The sequence below is a fragment of the Chelonia mydas genome, chromosome 15 (assembly GCF_015237465.2).
Source record: "Chelonia mydas isolate rCheMyd1 chromosome 15, rCheMyd1.pri.v2, whole genome shotgun sequence".
NCBI lineage: Eukaryota > Metazoa > Chordata > Testudines > Cheloniidae > Chelonia > Chelonia mydas.
The window spans coordinates 12,199,893-12,219,789 of record NC_057856.1 but is presented as its reverse complement, the minus strand read 5'-3'; the positions used below and the strand labels follow the sequence as shown (position 1 = coordinate 12,219,789).

Below are 19,897 nucleotides of genomic sequence, written 5' to 3'. Positions count from 1 at the left end.
ACATCCAGGCAGGCTCTTCCAAGTAGCAGGTTCCCTCTTGCTCAGAAAAGTTCCATGTCCAAAATTCCCCATCAACCCAAACAGGAAGCTCAGTACTGCCACAGGCAGAGAGCCCTGCTGTGATGCGGGGAGCCACCATCCTGTCAGCCTGCGATGCTGTTCCTGAGGCGATGCTGATCTATGCTGAGTTTATCTGATCTAGCACTTGGGGGATAAACTGTCCAGATCCTCGAGACAAGACGCTAGCATGAGGCACCGGAATGACTCCTACGGAGGTGGGATTTCTCAGGAAAGGAGGCTGGCTGGGGAGCCTGGTGGAGGATGTATTCTAGTCAGGCGTAGGAAGTCAGGGAAGGGGCCGGAGGGGATGTATTCCAGTCAGCGGCTAGGAGGGAAAAATTTACCAAGCCGCACAGAGGGCGGGATTTTCTTCCCTCTTCTGCTCTATTAACAGTCCTGACTCATGAGCCTACCAGAGACATGTCCCTGCAAGGGGGACCCAGGGAGATATCTTCATAGGAGATGACCCAGGGAGCTCCCAGCTACTGTGGGCGAGGGGCAGGGGGAAAGGAAGCCTGAAGAGTGGCTTTGTAGAGCAGGCTGGGATCTCTCTCTCCACAGCAGGGTGCTTGCTGAGTCTGAGCTGGGAGACGGATTTAGCTGCCTGCTTCTCCTGGAACTTGACAAGACTTGGTATAATAGGTGCACATCAGGCTGCTGATCACTGACTGGGGAGGTGGGGGTGAGGGAGTGTTTCCAGTAGGGAGCTGCTGGGGTTACCTTCTTTGCTGTGATGACTCATCTGGCAGGGAGGGTTCAGCAGGTCAGAGGGAGACAATAAAAGGATTTCCCAACCAGCTGACTACAGGCTTCTTTGTGAGGGAGCAAAGGGTGCCTCTCCCCATGAGTTGGTCAGCACGTGCCCAATCCCCCCACCCAGCCCCAGGAGAAGTCAGCATGCCCCTCAGACCCCCAGCATGCCCCCAGCACCCGTCTGCATGCCCCCAGCACCCGTCTGCACACGCCCAGGGTTCACACACTGCCTCAGCCACGCTCCCTGGGCAGAGGAAACAGAGTCCAACAAGGAGCCTGCTAGACAGAATCTGCTGTACCAGTGACCGGCTACAGGCTGCCTCAGTGCAGGGGAGCGAGAGGCCCAGGGAGCATGCCCTACAGGACTGCAGTCAGACAGTCTCCCTGAGGAAGACAGAGCCAGCCTCGCAGATGTGACCCCATCAGCCCCTCAGAGACTGTTCACTCCCTCTTCAGAGTCCTCACCAACCCGGCCACTGAGCCAGCACCCATAGACCTTGGCAACTCACACCATACAAAGGGGACCCCAGCAGCTCAAACCCTGGCTGGAGGATATTGGTAACCTAGGTCAGGATGTCTCCAAATCAGCGACATGGGTCCCCCATTCCTTTCCCTCCCCATCTCTCTCCCCCTCCGCCCAATCAACCTCCCTATCTAGCTATCTCCTCACTGGCATCCTTTCGGGGGCCCTATGTTTATAACAGACTTCTGGGCCATAGGGTGTTTTGGGCAGATGGCTGTTTGCTGCAAGGCTTTCCTGTCAGAATTACCGTACCCACCCCACTTATCCAGCTTATTCCTCCTGGCCTGACTGAGGAATAGCAACGCAATCACCAGTGTATAAAAAACATAAGAGAAGAGCCTCCCCCACCATCCAAAGACCCTGGGGGAGCATATGGGCTACAGACACATTCAGGTGGGCTTAATACCAGAGTGGTGACTGGGCATCCAGCACACATACTTCCATCAGTAACACCCTAAGATGAGCAGCATTCCTGCCAGGACAGTGCAGTACTGCCAGGCAAGAGCCTGGGCTGGGTCCCAGCATCTGCTCCAGCCTCACCTCCCAGACCTTCTCTCTCTGCCCTACTTCCTCTTCCCTTTACATATCTAGCACCCGCCTCCTCCCTTTTCTGTCAGTGCCTCACTGCTTTGGGCACAAGAGCCTTCCCCCCTGCTGCTCCTGCCACCTGGACAGCCTCCCTGTGTTTCCTGCCTCTTCATCTCTTCTCTCCCTTGCCTTTGAGTTCCTCAACCAGCCTCACAACCGCCTGCACCTTCATTTATTCATTGCATCATTTTTTCACTGATTGCTGTCTCTAATGTCGTGTGCTGTCTGCTGCTGTGTATTATTTAACTCCAGATAGCGAGGCAGGTTACCTGTTTGTCTGAGATGCACAATGCAAAGTAAAACTTGTAATAGCTGTTCATCTGGATTTAAGATCTGCAAAGGGCTGTCTGCCTGTCAGAGCTGAGGAGATGTATCCTGGGTGGTGACGGCAGAAGACTGCAGCGCGTGTGGGTGAGAGTTACAGGAAAGAATGGAACGTGTGATGCAGGAGGAGGAGGAGGATGGTAAAGCGCAAAAGGATGGATACTGGCACGTCATTATGGATACTGGCACATGTCATTAAGGTTTGGATTTCTGCAGAGCGTAGGAGGAGAATGATTCCTGTGTGTGATGCAAGTGCAGCGTGACAGGACATCGGGATCATCTGCTGAGGAATTAATGGGCTTCTCTTAATAGTCTAACAGCCTTTTGTTTTCCAAAGTGACTGTCAGTGAGAGCTATAGGGCTTCAGCCAGGAGACAGAGTGTGGGATCCAAACCTGTATTTCTGAGTACACTGCTGCAGACAGCATCTGCCCAGGGCCACTAGAAGCAGCGATCCCCAGGCCCCAAGGGGTCCGAGACCAGCCCACAAACCCAGTGACACTCCAGTTCACACCCTTGCCTGTTTCCTTTTGTAAACAGTCCCCTATTGTTCTCTCTTTCCCTACCTCAAACTCTCCCTAATGGGACTGCAGTCTAAACCCAATGATGCTCTGCCACTCAGAGGTCACCTGGCTGATCCCTCAGAGGCAATTCACCATCAGATGCGTTTACCAGTTAACTTCAGAAATATGGCAGTCCACAGCCAGGCTTGAGCATCTCAGATACGATGGTGAAAAACATGAGACAGGCTCAGACAGACGGACTGGGGCCCTCCCGCAGTGGGAATCTGCCTCTCTCCCCTAAGGGGCTCAGTGCTTTTAGCAGTTCCATTAACTCCTGCGTTACAAGAAAAGGCAGAACTGGATAGGGAACAGTGGAGGGGGAAGTTTCAGCATTAAGCTCTTGCTCAGAGAGGAGACATTGACTCCTCCAGCCAGCCATTCTCACACCGGCTGCAGCTAGGAACCTCTGGGAAAGCTGCACCGGACTGGTGCCAAACCAGCTTCCCCACTGGAGGTTGTGCAGGATCGCTGGGTACAACCTTAGGGACTGATCCTTCTGGAGCGCTTGGGGATTTTTCCCCTCAAAAGACCCCCTATAACTGAAATAAAGAAAATGAATGGTGGCAGGTGAAGAGTCGGCTGTGAGCAAACAAGGCCCCATCCACAAAACGAGGTCCTGGCTTGGAGCTGCGGCGGGGCCACGTGCACAAGACAAGAAGGAATCTGAACTTCTCACATGCCCTAAATCAGGAGGCTTCATGTCACTCAGGGACACCCCAGCGAGCTCTTTATTGCTACTTGGCAAGTTACTGAAGTGGGCACTTAGGGAAGGATCAATCAGAAACACTAACAAGCAGGAAGGAGAAAAGAGGATGAGAGGGAGGGAGGCATTTCCATGCTCCTTGGCAGGGGAGATTCTGGAGCTAAGATATGTCCCCAGAGGCATAACATTCCATCCAGGTTTCTGTTCCTTCACAGGGGGATGTCCCCCCATGATGGGTGCAGTGGTTATCTCCTTCTGCCACCCACGAACCAAATCCTAGACACTACATCTTTCCCCACAAGTCCATGGGTTGTATGCTGGAGAGACAAGCGACTCAATTCCCCACAACAGGCTAGAGAAGAACCCCAGAGCCACACCCTGGCCTTGACAGAGCCTCATTTCTTCTGGCTTTTGTTGTAATTAGCATCCTACCCACATCCCTGAAGCATGCAGAAACTCTGCCCCCCTCCTTACGTCTGGGACCTGCCAGGCCCACACACTCGGGGAGCCACAGGCTGCCTCAGGACCATGCTTCCCACTTCAATTCCCATTGAAGGATCAAATGCACAGATCACAAAGGAAACGGGGCTGGGGCTGAAGCTCTCCCTTGCCCTGTCAGCATTGCTGTATTGCACAGTAAGCGGAGACACTGCGGAGAAGGGGGACAGGTAATATCGATGGCCTTGAGAGCAATGTGCTGGGCTGTCCTTGCCATGTCATACAGGTCACAGCACGTCCTGGTTTGGGCATGGACTGAGAAGTGTCTTGTGCAAGATGCTGGAGTTACTTTATGGAATATTCCAGTGGATAGGATGGAGGGAACGAGCTCCTCTGTGGTGAGCAACTCTTGTTTTCCTCACTGTGTGCAGGATGCGGCCAAGTGCCTTGTAGCAAATGAAAGCACCGGATCAATAACCTTGGGTCACACCTTGGGGGAGGGAGTGAGTGTGTGTGTGGAAGGTTGTGTATTCACACACACACACTTACTTTTAGCAGCCTGTCACTAGGGAGATTAACCACTGGCTGCTTTCACCAATTCAAAGCAATCCAGCAAAAGAAAGCAGCAGCAAGAGGCAGGCAAAGGGGATTTACATCCTCCCTGCGCTGTGCTCACCAAAGGGAAAAAACACTCCACATTAAAGATGGGGATTGGGAGCTGTTTGCTGGCTGGAAAAAAAAAGGAAGAGAAACAGGACCCCTTTATATGCACGCTAACAATGGAGGTCGGTACCTGAGCACTGTATGAGAGGAGGAGGCTGGAGCTACCACAGCTAGCCTGCTCCCCCGCCAAAGGAATCTCCAATGGGAGGGAGGTAAATAATGAATAAAAGCCATCAAAGCAAGCTGGCTATTCATTAAAATAAAAAATGCATTATGCATTGAGAGCTGTCAATTAGGACATGCAGACTGCATGCTACCCCATCACCCCGGGGAGGGCACAGACAAGAGGAGCAGAAGGAAAGGCTAAGCCAGAGATTTACACACACACAGACAAAACCCAGCTCTGATCCCAACCTGGAAGGGCAGTTGGTGGTGGGGAGCGGGGCTTGTTAACTCTTTAGGAAGATAGTGCACAAATCCTTCATTAATGAATGGCTGGGAGTCTACTCCTGTTGCAGGCAGTTGGATCACAATTTCGAACCATGGAAATGGTGAACACTCCCCAGTCTGGACAAGCTTCGGGGAAGAAGGAAGTGCCCTGCCCCTCTTAGAGGCAGGGCCTTTGGTTCAGAAAAGCCAAAGGAAGCAGCTAGCATTCGACTCCCAGAGGGAAAGCAAGTTAAAGGGCAACACAGAAAGATCTGGAATAAGCATATTCTTCACCTTGGCTTGGAACGGATTGTGAGCAGAGTAGGTGCATGCGAGTGAGAGAGAGTTATGGATTCCCTCCATCGCATAGGAAAACCTGTTTTCAGCTCTGATTCTGCTGTCCCTGTCACAAGAGTAAACACGGAGCAACCACCTGAAGTCAGTATTTTCACCACCGCATGAGTGGGAAAAGGAGCAGCCCTGCTGAGCCCACTCTTTACACACCCCATTCTCACTTTGTAAGTGGATGACAAATTTGCGGATGATACTAAACTGGGAGGAGTGGTAGATACGCTGGAGGGGAGGGATAGGATACAGAAGGACCTAGACAAATTGGAGGTTTGGGCCAAAAGAAATCTGATGAGGTTCAATAAGGATAAGTGCAGGGTCCTACACTTAGGATGGAAGAATCCAATGCACCGCTACAGACTAGGGACCGAATGGCTAGGCAGCAGTTCTGCGGAAAAGGACCTAGGGGTGACAGTGGACGAGAAGCTGGATATGAGTCAGCAGTGTGCCCTTGTTGCCAAGAAGGCCAATGGCATTTTGGGATGTATAAGTAGGGGCATAGCGAGCAGATTGAGGGACGTGATCGTTCCCCTCTATTCGACACTGGTGAGGCCTCATCTGGAGTACTGTGTCCAGTTTTGGGCCCCACACTACAAGAAGGATGTGGATAAATTGGAGAGAGTCCAGCGAAGGGCAACAAAAATGATTAGGGGTCTAGAGCACATGACTTATGAGGAGAGGCTGAGGGAGCTGGGATTGTTTAGTCTGCAGAAGAGAAGAATGAGGGGGGATTTGATAGCTGCTTTCAACTACCTGAAAGGGGGTTCCAAAGAGGATGGCTCTAGACTGTTCTCAATGGTAGCAGATGACAGAACGAGGAGTAATGGTCTCAAGTTGCAATGGGGGAGGTTTAGATTGGATATTAGGAAAAACTTTTTCACTAAGAGGGTGGTGAAGCACTGGAATGCGTTACCTAGGGAGGTGGTAGAATCTCCTTCCTTAGAGGTTTTTAAGGTCAGGCTTGACAAAGCCCTGGCTGGGATGATTTAACTGGGAATTGGTCCTGCTTCGAGCAGGGGGTTGGACTAGATGACCTTCTGGGGTCCCTTCCAACCCTGATATTCTACGATTCTACGATTCTATGATCCACAGCTCACCAGAGAGCACAACCTCATTCCCGCTGCCCTGGCTCCTGTCACTTCATTAGGATTCCACAGGACACGCTGCAAAGCCTGCATCCCTCATTGAGATGCTAACAGACAATCTGAGACTACCGAGCACGCCCTCTCCTGGGACAGGGGCATTCCAGCCTGTGATACCTGCCATGACTCAATCAGCATCCACTTTAATGAGGCCTTCTGCTGTCTCCAAGGCCCTGGCCACTCATGTGTACTTTCATCCCACCCTGCTACTGCCTGGTCCCCACAGCTCTAGTCTCAGCACATCTCAGCTGCAGCCTGGGGGTTCCAAAACAAGTCCCAGAGCAGGAGGTAAATGGGGGATCTCCTGCTCAAAGCTGAGGACCAATGCACTCTGGGGCCCTGTCTGAGTACCCCAGCCCCATTCTGCATCTGCCAGAGAACCCTCAGAGCTGAAAGGGTCAGTGAAACATACAGTAATAACCCAGGAATGTGTATGTTTATAGGGCTGGGGGACTTTTCACTGGAATGTCTTCAAGGGGATCCCTGGGTCCAGTTGTAGTCATCTTGGGCTTGGCAGGAGATTACAGGGCACAGTGCTGACATGACAAACTCCAGGTGCAGTTCCTCTACCACAAATCTGCTGCTCTTGATTCCGCTCTTTCATCCAAGCTCCTCCACCTCATTTCATCCAAGCTTCCCCGCCCCCCAACTATCTCCTCCAACGCCCCTCATCAGTCCTGGCTGTTACTGAGCAGGAGGGACCAAATTCATCCCTACCAAAACCACACTGGAGTTACCTTAGAGATGGATCTGCCCGAGGAACTCAGGGAGCCACACAGAGCCATACCACTGCAGAAGTCTGTCTCCATTATAAACAGTCTAGTCTGTCGGTGAGGGGGTCAGAGCCCAGCACTTCTGGGCCCTAATCCAATTCCCACAGAGGTTAATGGGGGGCTTTTCTCGGACTTTAATGGACACTGGATTGGCCCCTAGATAGATGAACAACCCTAAGCTTCCTATCTCAAGGGGTCTCTCTCATCCCATTTCGATTCCTTCCTACTTCTCTTTACATTCTATCTGAGAAATGGCTCTGATTTTCCACCTCTTTGCCCTCACACAGTGAGTCTCTGTGTACTGGACACTGGAGCTGTAACATGTATTTCTCTGCTGTACCTTGGGTCCTGACATCATTCTGGGGATACTTAAGAGACAGAAATCACAGTGCCAACTCCTAGCATCATTCAGTGACCAGCTTGCCCCCCTCTCGCTCGCCACAGCAGTTTGCTATAGCACGCCCCCAGGTGAGATTTCCCTCTTGCCCAAGATTGTAGGCTTCTAGAAGATGCAGAAAATGCATTTCATTCTGAATGTGCAGATTTAGGTGAACATCCTGCCAAGTTGGTTCCTGAGAGGGGATGTAAGGGTCACAAGTGGCTGGAAAATGCCCTTCTAATCTTCCATTACTCCAGCAGCTGCCTTCCTTCCTTCTGATCCATAGGCCCTTATTTGGTTTCAGTTTGCACACAGAATACTACCAAGAACTCTCCCTGAATTGGGTTAGCACACGCTACACACGTTGCAGCAATAAGGTCTGGGATTCTAGTCACACTTCCCCTTTGGTAGCTCCAAATAGCCTTCTGAACAGAACGTGCAGTGAGCCACACCATGTCCTGGGGAACACAAGGACTGTGCACAAACTGTATCTCAGCAACACAGGAACTAGTAGCATGGGGTTTAAGTAAATCTACAAGCAGGTATCAACCTCTCACAGAATGAAGGGATGGCCTAGAGGAGTGAACACTGGTCTGGGAGCCAGGAATTCTTGAGTACTAATTCTGGGTCTGCATGTAACTTTATCTGTGTGTGCCAGCATGACTCCCCACAGAGTATTAAGCTTAGCTAGCATGCCAGAGTTCTACACCAAAAGGAGGCCTAAGTCCTCCGGTATCCCTGCATTCACTATAACCTTCAGAAGGCTAGGGTAGTCTCCTAATTTCCAGCCCTCCCAGAGAAAGGCAGAACTACTGTTTAGAAATAGATCTTGTCACTAGAGGATGGGGACTCACCTCTCCCTTCTTGACTGTCATAGATTGTCTGCGGGGTGTGATCTCTTCGTTGATACTGGACAAGAAGTTCTGAGAGATGCGCAGAGCATCCTGCAGGAGTGGGTGGTCGGGGTGGCTTGCTGGAGTGTGTTTCAGTAAATCCTACCACCAAGAACACAAAGAAGGGACAAGAATAAGGAACGGCGCCCACCAGAACAGTGAGCCACAGGCTTCGGGAGCCCTGTTATTGGAACCCTTGGTACAGGAGGCTCTGGCCTCCTCTCATAGTTTAGGGCAAGGCTGCAGATGACTGTCCCATCCCACTGCAGCTGTGGAGTCTAACGTAGCCTGCTAACCCCGCTGGGGACACGTCACTGGTTCCGCACATGGAATTATTCTCCACCAGAAACTTCAAGTTGCTCCTCTGCATATAAAGACAAGACACACCCAGGCAGAGCGGCAGCCTCTTAGTTTCCTCAGTCCTGTCTGCGCAGGAAAGGCTGGAGGGAAGAGAAAGCGGGGACAGTGCCTGTGCTCTTATACTTGCCATTTAAACACACAAGCTACTTACATGAAGAACAAGTGTGCTGCGTGTCACTCGATCCACCGGCTTGTATAGCAGAGCTGTGGACAGAAAGCAGCAGAGGCATAAGAAAGGCAGCCATCTAAAAACAGAGTGCCCTACAGAGCACACTGAGCCATGCAACCAAACATACAGGCACAAAACTAGTACAGAAGAAACATCCTGCAATTCTCTTCTCCACCGTTAATGAGCTACAGAGTAAATAAAACACACAAGTGTGTGGAAAGAAGCAGTCAGCAGCCACACTGGGCACAACCCCCCTCTACAAACATTTCCCCTTTCACACACAGAGTTCATTACTGCTAATTCAAACATTCAAAACACACTGCACAAACACAGAGAGAGACACACACAAACACAACCTACTGCACACCCCAAGCAACACGCAGCTGAGGGAGAGTGAATGGTGAGCTCGCTGAATGGCACACAAAACTCCCAGCAGGGCACTCTTCTGATTAACCTCTTAGATCCTCCAGCTCTAGATCTTCATGGCTGACCCTGCAGCTGAGTACTGAGCCTAGCCACACCCTCTAGAGCCATTCCCCTTCAACGCCTCTCCTAATCTTGCCAGGAAGGTCTCTGAAAGGTGATCAAGGCACCACCTCCCCTCCCAAGCTCAGTATGGCATCTCTAGGGTGCTCCCAAATCCTGCCATCCATGAGGCTTTGCCTTAAACAAGTGTGGAACCTCCTTGGAGCAGGGACGATCTCTTGCTATGTGTACGTACAGGGCCTAGCACAATGAGCCCTGACCTCAGCTGGGGCCTCTAGCACCACCGTAATACAAATAATAATTCCTTGTATGATGATGTTTGTGCTACTATTAGGCAATAGATGCTCTTCAAAGATCATGGTTATTCTGTGCATCGTCCATTGTTGCCCAAGGGGAATGACTAGCCAGTAAGATGAATGGAGGCTTCCTGTGCAGACATGCAGCTTTCTAGGCAAGTGCTCTGCTAATGAGCAAAAGGGAGCAGCTTCCCGGAGACAGCAAGGAGTCACCATAACCCACCAGCATTCAGAAAGTAAAAGGACCATGGAAGGTGGGACTGGGGAATGGTTATTCCACAATATATCTACCCTCCACCCAGGGCAACAATAGCCAGCTCCACTCCCACCCCTCCAAGTGCCGACAAACCAGAGTCTCCTCCATACAGAACACTCACTTTCCAAGGAGTTTTTGGTTGTCTGGTCTTTTGAGTCCTTTGTATTTCTGGCCTTGAGATTCTAAAAGAAAAAGAAAATCCATGTAGGAGACCGTTCATCACCCAGAAACGCCACCCTGGAACCCAGAACCTCCTCAACACCTCCAAGGGAGGAAGAGGTGCCTGTGTTCATACAGTCAGCCTAAAGCAGCATCCAGAAAAGCCCTGCCATATTCCATGTCAGTGAAAGAAAATGCATTGTCCTGATGGTAACTCTACCACCACGTCACAGTCCGCCAGGAGCCTGCAGCTCCAAGCAGAATTCCTAAGAGTGAGTCTTTAGAGACCCGAGAAACCAGGGAGCCACGTACAGCACATGGGAGAAAACCTGGGGATGGCTGAGTTACCACCAGTCAGACGGGGGGGATGTCCACAGGGATGCATGTGCCATTGGCCCAGTGTATGTATAGTCTGGTAGCTAAAGCACAAGGTGGGCAGTCAGCAGACCTGGGTGCTATTCCTGATTCTGCTGCTGCCCTGAATGTTGAGGCTGAATGTATTAATGTGGGTAAAGTGTTGTGAAATCCTCAGCAGGACATGGGCACAGAAGTGCAAAAGTACCACCATATCATCGTTACTATTTATTACACTATGGTCATTGCCAGGGCTTTAGCACTTACCCACCAGGAAATCACACAATACGTGGTGCCCAGAATTTGCATTTGAACAGTGCCTAGCATGAGGCGGCCCGGATCCCTTTTGTGGCACTACCACAAACACAACTCATAAATCTAACGATTAGTCAGAGGAGACTTTACAGACTGTATTTATCTATTTAAAAAATGAAGGGTGGGGGAAGCTGCCCCGATAGCAAGGTGACACTGCTGATGCTACAGGCTGTGTCTGAGGCTCAAAACCCCGCAAAGAGCCATGGCTGCAGATGGGAGGCGGGGAACCCCCTCACACTGTGATGAGAACCACAGCACGTTTCCAAAGGGCGTTGCCAGTTTGTGTTCCCTCAATCTTAATGTCTTGAAACGTTTTACTTTTTAATTTTAAAGATAAAAAAAGATTTGGGCTCCTCAACGAACTAGTGTTTTGAAAAGAAATAAATGCCTCTGGCACAGCGCATATCCAATACAGAAAAGGTGGTTCCATTTAAATCCAATTTTTCTTGGCAGCTGCTTTTTTCCAGCTGTGGCGTTTCTTGGGGCTGTAATCACCACAGTGACACTGTCCGCTGGACATGGAGCTCCACCCAGGGCCCATGGCATGAGAAGCCTGCAAAGTACTTCAACACACAGAATCCCACTCAAAGGGAGGAAATCAAAGCAGCCTAATAAATAATAAGAAGATTCCACTTGACACGCTTGTCATTTTAAACAGCGCATTCTAACGCTACCTCTTTCAGCACTTGAGGCTAATTAAGCCTGTGATTCTACCGACAGACATCATGCAAGCTGTTAGAGACGGTCTTTTACACCACAGTCAGTGTCATTATTTGCGAAAGAGACATCAGGAGCTCAAACACAACCTTCCTCTTTAGGACTGCATGATGCTGGAGCAGAGCTAGGAAAGTTCAAAGCCATGCCAGTCACTATAAGAGTCACTATGGGGAATAGTGAGCAAAAACTGCCTATGGGAGAATTCATAGTTCCTCCCGGGCCAGCCTTAACTAAAGGCCACTGGAGGGGCTGGGGCTGGAGCAGTGGCTATGGGGAAGCTCACAGCTCCTCCAGTCCCAGCCTCTCCAAAGAGCGATGGCTGCAAAGGCACTCGGAGGCTGCACAGGAGTGACACTGCAGCGTATTAATCAGCTCCGGGGCAGCGCGTGTGTCTGAACATCCTGACATTACCTCGGAGATTTCAGCAAACTGAGCATTGGCCTGGCAGCATTTCTCTGCCGTCTCCATGGCAACCTCATAGTTATCCACGAAGGCCCTGTACACTCCCAGCTGGCTGGCCTGCAGGGATCAAAACAAAACAAAGTAAACACCAGGGAGGGGGATGGCTTGGGACAGCTGCTGGTGGGAGTCAGAATAACCAGGGAAGAGGCTGATTTACACCAATCCAAAGAAACTCAGGATACTCTGAACAGGAAGTGCCCTCCCTCCTGTGGGTTCTCCCCCACTGGAACAGGTGCTCCTTGTGTGGTGGCTCCCTTTACCCAGCAGAAGTTAATTCGCAAGCCTGGGAGGATGACAAATCTTTATTACCATCGCCTAGTTTTTCCCTTCTAAACTGCCAGATTAGCGTCTATTAATATTTTAGCTCATGGATGAAACTTTGCAGGAGCTGTTGGCTGTTTGCCATGAAATATGAATCAGACAGGAGTGATTCAGCCCTATAGCACGAATGTGACCCCAATGAGCTACTCGTTTGCTTCTGTGCATCTGCTGAAGCTGTTAAAGCAAACCCAGATATTAACCAAGATCTACATATGCAGACATTATCTAAAGCCACATGGTTGAAGCATTAAGGACAGAAGTGCTGAAGAGTCTAAAACAATACACACAGTATAGAACCACTGCTGGAAGGCATGGACGGCAATGCAGGATTTTGCAACCGTAGAATGTGTGGTGGACCCAGATAAAGATACGGCAAGCCTTGGATCCTGTAATGAGCCATTATTAATCACTAGGTCTTAGCACTGATCCTGTTTGCTGATTTCTAAATAGCAGTCATGTTCATGCCAGACAGCATAAGATCCAGCTGGGACATCCATGGGCAAATTCCAAGCATGTCTGAACTGTAGAGTAACCTTTGTGTTGCAGACCCATGCAGCTGTGCTATAAACACCTCAGCAGTTCAAATGGGCTTCCCAGCGTACAATCAGAAAAACACCAACAGAAGGAGCATTGAAGGACTCTACTGAAAAGGAGAGTATTTTCAATCCTTCACTTACCCTATGACTACCGTGGGTCCACTGCCAGCATGGACAGTATTCCCTACTGTGACTGCTCTGGGAGACTGGGAACGGAGGAGCTGAGAACTTCCCCACAGCCAGTGATCCTCCATCATTCTAGAGAGACTCCAGCTCGGAGACTCTCCCACTAACATAGCTGTGAGCTTCCCCCATAAACAGTACTTCTGCATCATTCCCTACATTGCCTCCTGCAGGAGAGCCTGGCACTTGAGTAGCTTCCCAGTACCTCTGTGCACCTTTCCCTACACAGTTTATTGAAGTAATGGTGGCTTGAGAAACGGTGAGCTACCTCCTACAGTGATCTTCACAAAGAGATGAGGGAACTGATTGCAGCCCCGCTGTACAATGGCACAGCTCCTTCTGAAATCAGTGGCAATTGTGCATGGATGCCAGGGAGGGTCTGGCCCCAGGCCTGCAGAGAGCACATGATCCATAGCTGGCACTTTGTACCATCCCCAAATGAGCAGTAATCCTGACCGTAGCCTCTGCTGGGAGAGACTTATAACATTTCAATTTTGGAATCATGTCCTAGAGATGGCAGCTAGGATGTAAGTGCTTTGATTTCTCCATTAGTGCAAGGGCTCTTGCTTTCCCTACCATGCCTGAACAGAGTTGGTAAAAATCATTAAGACATTTTTGGATGAAAAATGCCTTTTTGAGCCAAATAAATATTTTCACGGAAAATTCTTATTTTGGTTAAAATTTTCCCATTTTTCTACGAAAAACTGGAAACCAAATTTTTTTTTGGTAAAACAATTCAGTTTTGTTAAAAATCATTTTTCAGTTTTTGAAAAATGAAAAAGTTAAACTTTTTAAAAAAACAAAATTTTTTTTTTTTGAGACACAATTTCCGTTTTTCATTAAAAATCCAAAAATTTCAAACCCCTCCAACACAATTTCAAAATACTTCACCCAGTTCTACTTCTTGACAGCTGGTGCTTTTTATCCCCCAGCTGAAAAGATGGGATAACACAGCCACCTTGTCAGCTTCTGATAGCAGAAACTCACTGCAGAGAGTGCCACCGTATGTAAGATTCCAGAATCTCCTTTGTATGCTGCCTTCAGTTTCGATCTATGGTTCTTTATTTTACAGGTTAAATAAAATGAATGCCACCAGTGCCCTGAAGATAATTATCAAGACTCCAAATTATCACCATAATCATACCTCATGGCATGGCCACATGTGAAAAGGACCTGATGTGCGTCCTGACTGACCATGCATTAATGTCTAGTATTTCAGCAATCTCTCTCTTGTCGAGATGGTTTTAATTGGCTGCCAAGAATGGTTTGGCTCTGTCCAGTACAGCAAAACACTCAGTTTGTCAGAAAAAATAGCGGAATAAAGTGACTGCTGCAGTATCTGTCAGAACACTGCACTGAATTACCAGAGCTGAAATAGCTAAGCAAGCCCAGAGCTCCCCGGGATATTCACTCTGCGTAGCTGAGTTATTGCTACACTAGGGCAAGCTGCTCCCAACACAGATCCAACATCGCTTGCCAGTTCTATAAAAACACAAAAGGTTCAGGGGAACAGAAAAAGAGAGTATCATGGATGCCCGGTACATGGACCTGCCAGCCTCATCTGTATGGCACGGCCTTAAGCTCAGGCCAGAGTAGCAATACAGCAAGTCAAAGTTTGCTGGGAGAAGCCAGCTATGGTAATTCATCTGAAGAGCTCTCCCTCAGCTAGTAGCATTATTTCGCCACCCTCTCAAGGCAGTTTATCAAGCATCATTTGATTGCAGCGCTCTTCCTGCATCTCAGCTTTAGCAAGCTGGGGAGCAGCAGCAGGCAGCTGAGACCTTGTGAGCTAATCTCTGAGCACCGCATACCATGTCCATGAGCTATCTGCTAAGGCACCAACTAATCTCCTCCTGACTAAAATACACCAGCAGTGAAAAGCAGCTTCTTGGGGTTTCATCTTGAGCTGCTGGAGGGCACATAAAATATTGTCCCCCTGTCTCAAGTCAACAGGGAAGGGAGCTGGTGCATTGCCACACAGATGTTAACAATTAAGTGACCTGGTGAACTGCACTCTCCATCCAATAAGCTACTCAATGGAATGTCTCACCAACTCAGGGAATCAGAGGCACCTAAGGAATGCGGAGATTCTTTTCTTTTTAGAAAAGAAAACGAAGCTCCCATAATCCTTTGCTTTCTGCACACTATAAGGGAGGGGCTAGAGGGATGCCTTTTGAATGCAGACAATCAGGTATATCTGGCTTGGGAACCCCTAGGTCATCTTCAGGCTCTGTACATTGCTTTATTCTTGTCTGTTCTGTTCTGCACACTGAGGTCTTTTGTTGAACTTTGCTAGGGGAACTCTCCGCAGCAGACTGAAAAAACACATCCACAATCACAGCAAAGGGAATAGCACAGGGGGAGGAGGGTAGAATATCAAAGTACGAGGTAACAAGAACAGTGCAGATGGAGCAAAGCAAAATGGGAAGGCGGGGGGTGGAACAGAGCAGCAATAAGTGGAAATGCACATAAACACACACACCGGTTTCCTTTTTCAAACATCTGAAACTAATTCATTTCTCTGGCCAAGTGAGAGCGGCAGTGTCCCGAGGCAGTCAGTGCCTAAAAGAAACAATCATCTGATAATGGCTTGGGTTAAACTAGCTCCAGAGAGGACTAGAAAGGACCTGCTGCCACAGCAGAGACAAAGGGTATGTCTACACTACAAAATTAGGTTGATTTTATAGAAGTCAATTTTTAGAAACCTATTTTATACAGTCGATTGCGTATGTCCATACTAAGCGCATTAAACTGGGGGAGTGCGTCCTCAATACCATGGCTAGCATCGACTTACAGAGCGGTGAACTGTGGGTAGCTATCCCACAGCTCCCGCAGTCTCCACTGCCCATTGGAATTCTGGGTTAAGCTCCCAGTGCCTGATGGGGCAAAAACATTGTCGCGGGTGGTTTTGGGTACATGTCGTCAGGCCCCTCTCCCTCCATGAAAGCAACGGCAGACAATCGCTTCAAGCCTTTTTTCCTGGGTTACCCGTGCAGACGCCATACCACGGCAAGCATGGAGCCCGCTCAGCTCTCCGTCACCGTACGTCTCCTGGGTGCTGCTGGCAGACGTGGTACTGCATTGCTACACAGCAGCAGCTCCTTGCCTTCGCGGCAGACAGTGCAGTAGGACAGACAGCCGTTGTACGTCTCCTGGGTGCTCCTGGCAGACCTCGGTGATGTTTATTGGGACGCCTGGACAGACATGGCTATTCTCCTCTTTGAGCACAAAATGGGAGCCAGAGACTCCAGGTCATTCTCTTCTTTAAGTTTCGCCTCATGGAGATTCAGTCCTGCCTGGAATATCATGCAAGCTGGAGGCTTCTGCCTCAGGGTGCTCTCCCAGCTGGCAGCACCACACCGTTGCACCTACCCCAGCCTACCACTTGCTCCCATGGCTCATGAAGTCTGGACAGTAGTAAGGAGCAGTTCAACTATAGGCTGAGCAAGTGCAGAATGGTGGTAGAATGTGTCTTTGGACGTTTAAAAGCTCGCTGGCGCTGTTTGAGGTCAGACCTCAGCGCAACCAACTTTCCCATTGTTATTGCTGCTTGCTGTGTACTCCAAAATATCTGTCAGAGTAAGGGGGAGACGTTTATGGCGGGGTGGGCGGTTGAGGCAAATTGCCTGGCGTCCAATTTTGAGCAGCCAGACACCAGGGTGATTAGAAGAGCACAGCAAGGCACGCTGCACGTCAGAGAGGCTTTGAAAACCAGTTTCATGACTAGCCAGGCTTCGGTGTGACAGTTGTGTGTGTTTCTCCTGGATGCAAACCCACCCCCTTTGTTGATTTTAATTCCCTGTAACCAAACACCCTCCCCTCTTTGAAATAAAGTAACTATTGTTTTGAAACCATGAATTCTTTCTTTATTAAAAAAAAAAAAAAGAGAGAGAGAGAATGGACAAGGTAGCCCGGGTGGGGTGGGGGAGGAGCGAAGGACAAGGCCACATTGCTTATTGTAGCCACACTAAAAATCAAACTGTTTGAATTACAGCATTCTGTTGCTTGGGCCATCCTCTGGAGTGGAGTGGCTGGGTGCTCAGAGCCTCCCGCCCCCCCCACCCCCCGGCGCGTTCTTGGGCGTCTGGGTGAGGAGGCTATGGAACATGGGGAGGAGGGTGGGCGGTTATACAGTGGATGCAGCAGGGGTCTGTGCTCTTGTTCGCTTTCCTGCAGCTCCAACAGACACTTCATCATGTCCATTTGTTCCCCCATTAGCCTCAGCATCGCGTCCTGCCTCCGCTCTTTGCACTCACTTAATTCTTTCCTGGCCTCTGCCACTGAATGCCTCCGTGCATTAAGCTGTGCCCTATCAATGAGGTAGGACTGCATGATCTCAGAAAACATGTCATCGCAAGTGCGTTTTTTTTGCCTTCTAATCTGCGATAACCTCAGGGACGGAGATGATAGGGGGAGCGTAGAAACTTTCTATGCTCTACGATTCTGGGGGGACTGCATGGTCACCTGTACTGCTGAGTTCGCCACGCTGACCAAACAGGAAATGAAATTCAAAAGTTCCCGGGGCTTTTCCTGTGTACCTGGCTAGTGCATCGGAGTTCAAAGTGCTGTCCAGAGCGGTCACAATGGAGCACTCTGGAATAGCTCCTGGAGGCCAATACCATCGATTTGCATCCGCACTACCCCAAATTTGACCCAGCAAGTCGATTTTAGCACTATTCCCCTTGTCGGGGAGGAGTACAGAAGTCGATTTTAAGAGCCCTTTAGGTCAACGGAACGGGGTTGGTTGTGTGGATGCAGTCATTTTTAAATCGACCTAAAGCGGCTAAATTCAACCTAACCCAGTAGTGTAGACCAGGCCAAAGAAAGGATTTGAGATGCTAATTCCTAATAAGGGGCCTTCTGTGTGCATAACCTAAGCAGCTACCTGTAGCTTTGACCTTGGCCATGGTTATAGTGAAAGAACATGGTTATTCCCCATGAGGCTGCCTCTCTCTACTACGCCCAGAATTGTGACAGGTGAGCACAGACAGCAGGAACGGTTCAAGGAAGAAGAAACACCACCAAGGTCCTAGCAGCTGGTCTGGCAGTCTAGTGCAGAGCTGGCAGAGTGTTATGTGTCTATTAATACAGGGGAAGCAAGGGTCTACTGGTGGTGGAGTAAAATCTCATTCGTTTTATCAATATCATCACTGGCACGGTCAGGCTGGGCACATGGATTTTGTGCCTGGGCTAGTAAGTTTTCATTAGAATTTTGCAAATGCTCGTGAAATGCACTGCCATATGTGCTTATGGGGTCAGCAGGGGATGTGGATGCAGCAGATCATGATTTGGTTCTCCATTTGTACAGAGCAATGTGGTCAGGGTCTGTGACTGGGGCTCCTAGGTGCTATCACAACACAAGTAATAAATAATAGTATTAAGTCTCTAGGATGAGAGAACACACTTCCTATCCCTCTGTAGTAATCCCTGTAGCTTGCTCTGGAACAGGACTGGCAGGCTCCAAAGGAAATTGTGTTCAAACAGAGGCTGGATGGTCAGGTCTGACACAGGACGTTTGAGGACAGAAATATAGGGAAGAACTTTAGGGTTCTGAGAGCTGCTTGGAAGTCCTCCACCACAATGGTTCCAACCTCCAAGGCAGCGTACGAATTATACTGAGTAATTGCACAGACAATGCACCACTAGCATCTAATTCACTCCTATAGAGTGTCACGGGATATTTTATACAAGAAGTGAAATATGAAACTGAACTCTATGCTGTGTCCCCCCCGAAGGGCTCCGACACTGTCTCTCTCTCTCAGATGTCAGGCTGCCATGCCAGCTGCCCTGGTAACTGAATGATCAGCAAGTGACACACTGCAGGCTTTGTGGAGAGCTCTAAAGTCTTCTGGAAGACTGACTGTTTTTGTAATATTGGTGGGGTCATGATGTAGCCTCTAAGTGCAGAACACAAAACTGCCAGCCTAGTTATGACCACACCACAGCGGAAAGATGAATTTAGAATTCTACCACCTCATCCAGCCATGGACCTCCACACACCAGAGCCATGCAAAGGAACGAATGTGAGTCTCAGACACACCTTGAAGACACGCCTATTTAACCTGCACTGAGGTTAAAGGAGCGTTGGTGGTGGCAGCTTACTCACCAGTTTCTGGAAGAGGTCTCCGACACGCTGCTGGTGACTCCACTGCTGGACTCGGGGAAAGAGCCCATCATAGAACTCTTTGTGGATCTCATACAGCTCAGGCACTTTGAAGAAAATAGTCTCAATCTGCTGACTGGTCAGTACAGGCTGAGAAGTGGTGGCAGCAGCTTTCAAAGGCTTCATGGGCTAAAAGTAGAATCAAGGAGATTGTTACTACACGCACCAAGTAAACCTGTCTTTGTCATGTTCTAATGCCTCCTTCCTAGCCTGTTAAGTGATGTTCCCACTGACACTTCAGTGACTCTCTGAACACTAGACTGTACCAATTCTCTCGCTGGGGCAGTTAAGCAACTCCCAGTTCACAGATTTTCCCAGGACACGAATGCTGAAATTACAGTCCCTGTGCCCCTTGTTTTGTCCCCTTAATCTCTTCCACTAGCTGCGGGGCAGCAGGTGTAGTAGTTAAAAGAGGAGGACTAGAAGTCAGGGCTCCTGGATTCTATTCCGAGCTCTGCCAATGACTCCTCGTGTAACCTAGGACAAGTCACTTTGCTTTTCTATGCCTCCATTTCTCCACCTGCAAGCTGGCGATAACAATT

General features: G+C 49.4%; 1 protein-coding gene across 3 annotated transcripts in view; it reads right to left on the bottom strand.

Annotated features, from left to right (window-relative positions):
* Positions 1-19,897, bottom strand: part of BCR (BCR activator of RhoGEF and GTPase) — a 129,459-nt gene that overhangs the window by 40,419 nt on the left and 69,143 nt on the right. For all 3 annotated transcript variants that reach the window (XM_007063757.4, XM_043529371.1, XM_027826223.3), the window contains 5 exons: positions 19,299-19,484; positions 12,102-12,209; positions 10,267-10,327; positions 9,090-9,142; positions 8,540-8,680 (listed from right to left, as the gene is read on the bottom strand). In XM_007063757.4, coding sequence (XP_007063819.2) covers positions 8,540-8,680; positions 9,090-9,142; positions 10,267-10,327; positions 12,102-12,209; positions 19,299-19,484 — 549 coding nt within the window. The remainder of the gene's footprint in view (positions 1-8,539; positions 8,681-9,089; positions 9,143-10,266; positions 10,328-12,101; positions 12,210-19,298; positions 19,485-19,897) is intronic.